This window comes from Penaeus japonicus, unplaced genomic scaffold (genome assembly GCF_977035675.1).
Source record: "Penaeus japonicus unplaced genomic scaffold, GWHDUDI00000001_assembly GWHDUDI00000019, whole genome shotgun sequence".
Classification (NCBI taxonomy): Eukaryota; Metazoa; Arthropoda; class Malacostraca; order Decapoda; family Penaeidae; genus Penaeus; species Penaeus japonicus.
Window position 1 is genome coordinate 6318006 of NW_028234421.1, and position 1954 is coordinate 6319959.

General features: G+C 39.6%; 1 protein-coding gene across 1 annotated transcript in view; it reads left to right on the forward strand.

Annotated features, from left to right (window-relative positions):
• Positions 1 to 1394, forward strand: part of Bub3 (mitotic checkpoint protein Bub3) — a gene marked incomplete at its 3' end in the record, with an annotated part of 7569 nt that extends 6175 nt beyond the window's left edge. The window contains 2 exon segments of the mRNA XM_086547291.1: positions 898 to 1015; positions 1236 to 1394. Coding sequence (XP_086403417.1) covers positions 898 to 1015; positions 1236 to 1394 — 277 coding nt within the window.
• Positions 1395 to 1954: the final 560 nt, after the last annotated feature.

Here is a 1954-nt window from a genome sequence, read left to right on the forward strand (position 1 = left end):
CCCCCATTCTTCCTCCTTACTCCCATCTCTCCCCTTCGTTCTCCTTCTCCTTCTTCTTTTTCCTCATCTTCTTCTTCTCAATACTTCTCTCTTCTTCCCCCATTCTTCTCCTATCCTTCTCCTTCTCCTTCTCCTTCTCCTTCTCCTTCACCTTCTTCTTCTCCTACACCCCCTCTCACCCAACAACTCCCTTCCTTTCTCCTTCTCCTTCTCCTTCTCCTTCTCCTTCTTCTCCTTCTCCTTCTCCTTCTCCTTCTCCTTCTCCTTCTCCTTTTCCTTCTCCTTCTCCTCCTTCTCCTCCTTCTCCTCCTTCTCCTCCTTCTCCTTCTCCTCCTTCTCCTTCTTCTTCTTCTTCCTCTTCTTCTTCTTCTTCTTCTTCTTCTCCTTCTCCTTCTCCTCCTTCTCCTTCTCCTTCTTCTCCTTCTTCTTCTTCTTCTTCTTCTTCTTCTTCTTCTTCTCCTCCTTCTCCTTCTCCTTCTCCTTCTCCTTCTCCTTCTCCTTCTCCTTCTCCTTCTCCTTCTCCTTCTCCTTCTCCTTCTCCTCCTTCTCCTTCTCCTTCTCCTTCTCCTTCTCCTTCTCCTTCTCCTCCTCCTTCTCCTCCTCCTCCTCCTGCTTTTTACTGGAGGTTTGCTTTTATCAATCATAGAATCTGTGGTCATGAAAGCAGTCTTTCATTTTACTTCCAACTAATTCTTTATATTTTATGCCATTAGATTTTTTTTTTTTTTTTTTAGTATTCTCATGCTGGACTTCTAGGTCTCCAGTTCATATTTTTAGCTAATCACTGACTCAGATGATGGAGTATTCGGAAATAGAGCTCAACTAACACTTTGTGGGAAAAAAAAAAAAATGTGTATATATATATAGTCCTTTTTTTAATGGCCTTCTCTTTTGTAGGTGTGTGGAATTTTGCCCAGAGGTAAATGTTGTGATCACTGGAGCTTGGGATTCCAACATCAAACTCTGGGACCCTCGCGGACCACGGGAAGCTGGTACTTTCCAGCAGCCAAATAAGGTTAGTGTGAGAATAATGACCAGATTTTTCTTCTCCCCTTTCCTCTTCCTTTCTTTTTTCTGTTGTTTATTTGTTTCCGAGTCATGCCAGTAGTTCATTATATATATAAATATTATTATATAAATATTTTCTTTCTCTCCACTTATTTTACCTTCGTTCTGTAATCTGTGCTAGTTAGAGTTAATCTGTATAGTTGACTGTATTCATTTTAAAATTACAGGTGTACACCATGGGCCTTGGTGGGGAAAAGTTGGTAGTCGGGACATCGAATAGAAAAGTGATGGTTTGGGATCTGAGGAACATGGGTTTTGCTCAACAGCGCCGAGAATCTTCTCTTAAGTACCAAACTCGCTGCATTCAGTGCTTCCCCAACAAACAAGTAAGTCAAGAATATGTGTACAATGACAGGCCCTAACTTATTTTTTTTAACGTCAGAATATGTCTTATCACTTACAGAGCATATTGAACCTTTTATGGTAATTCTTTTGTGAGTACAAATATGATGATCAGAAATGTCTGATGAGATTATAGCATAATTATTTTTTTTGTATAAATGAAGACCTAAATTGAGATTGTTGTTTGTTTAAGGAGCGGGTCGGTGATCGCACTTTGTGGTGTCAAGAGGAATTGCAGCATGCAATATTTGGGAATTAATTTGGGAGAATAGAGTAGAATGCATTATGCTAACACTAAAACACTTACATTTTGTCTAATCATTGCATCAGCATTAAAGACATACCAGGAATCCAATCAGAATTAGGAACAGAACACATTAGTCCATAGAGATAATATTTATGCAGAACCAGCTTGCCACAGGTAATACTCTCTTTAAATCATCCACTGGTAATAATGCGACTATGAAATCTTTACAGGAAATCTTATCTATCACTAATTTCTTCATGATGGCAAGACATGTTAGAGTGGGAAAGAGGCATGCTA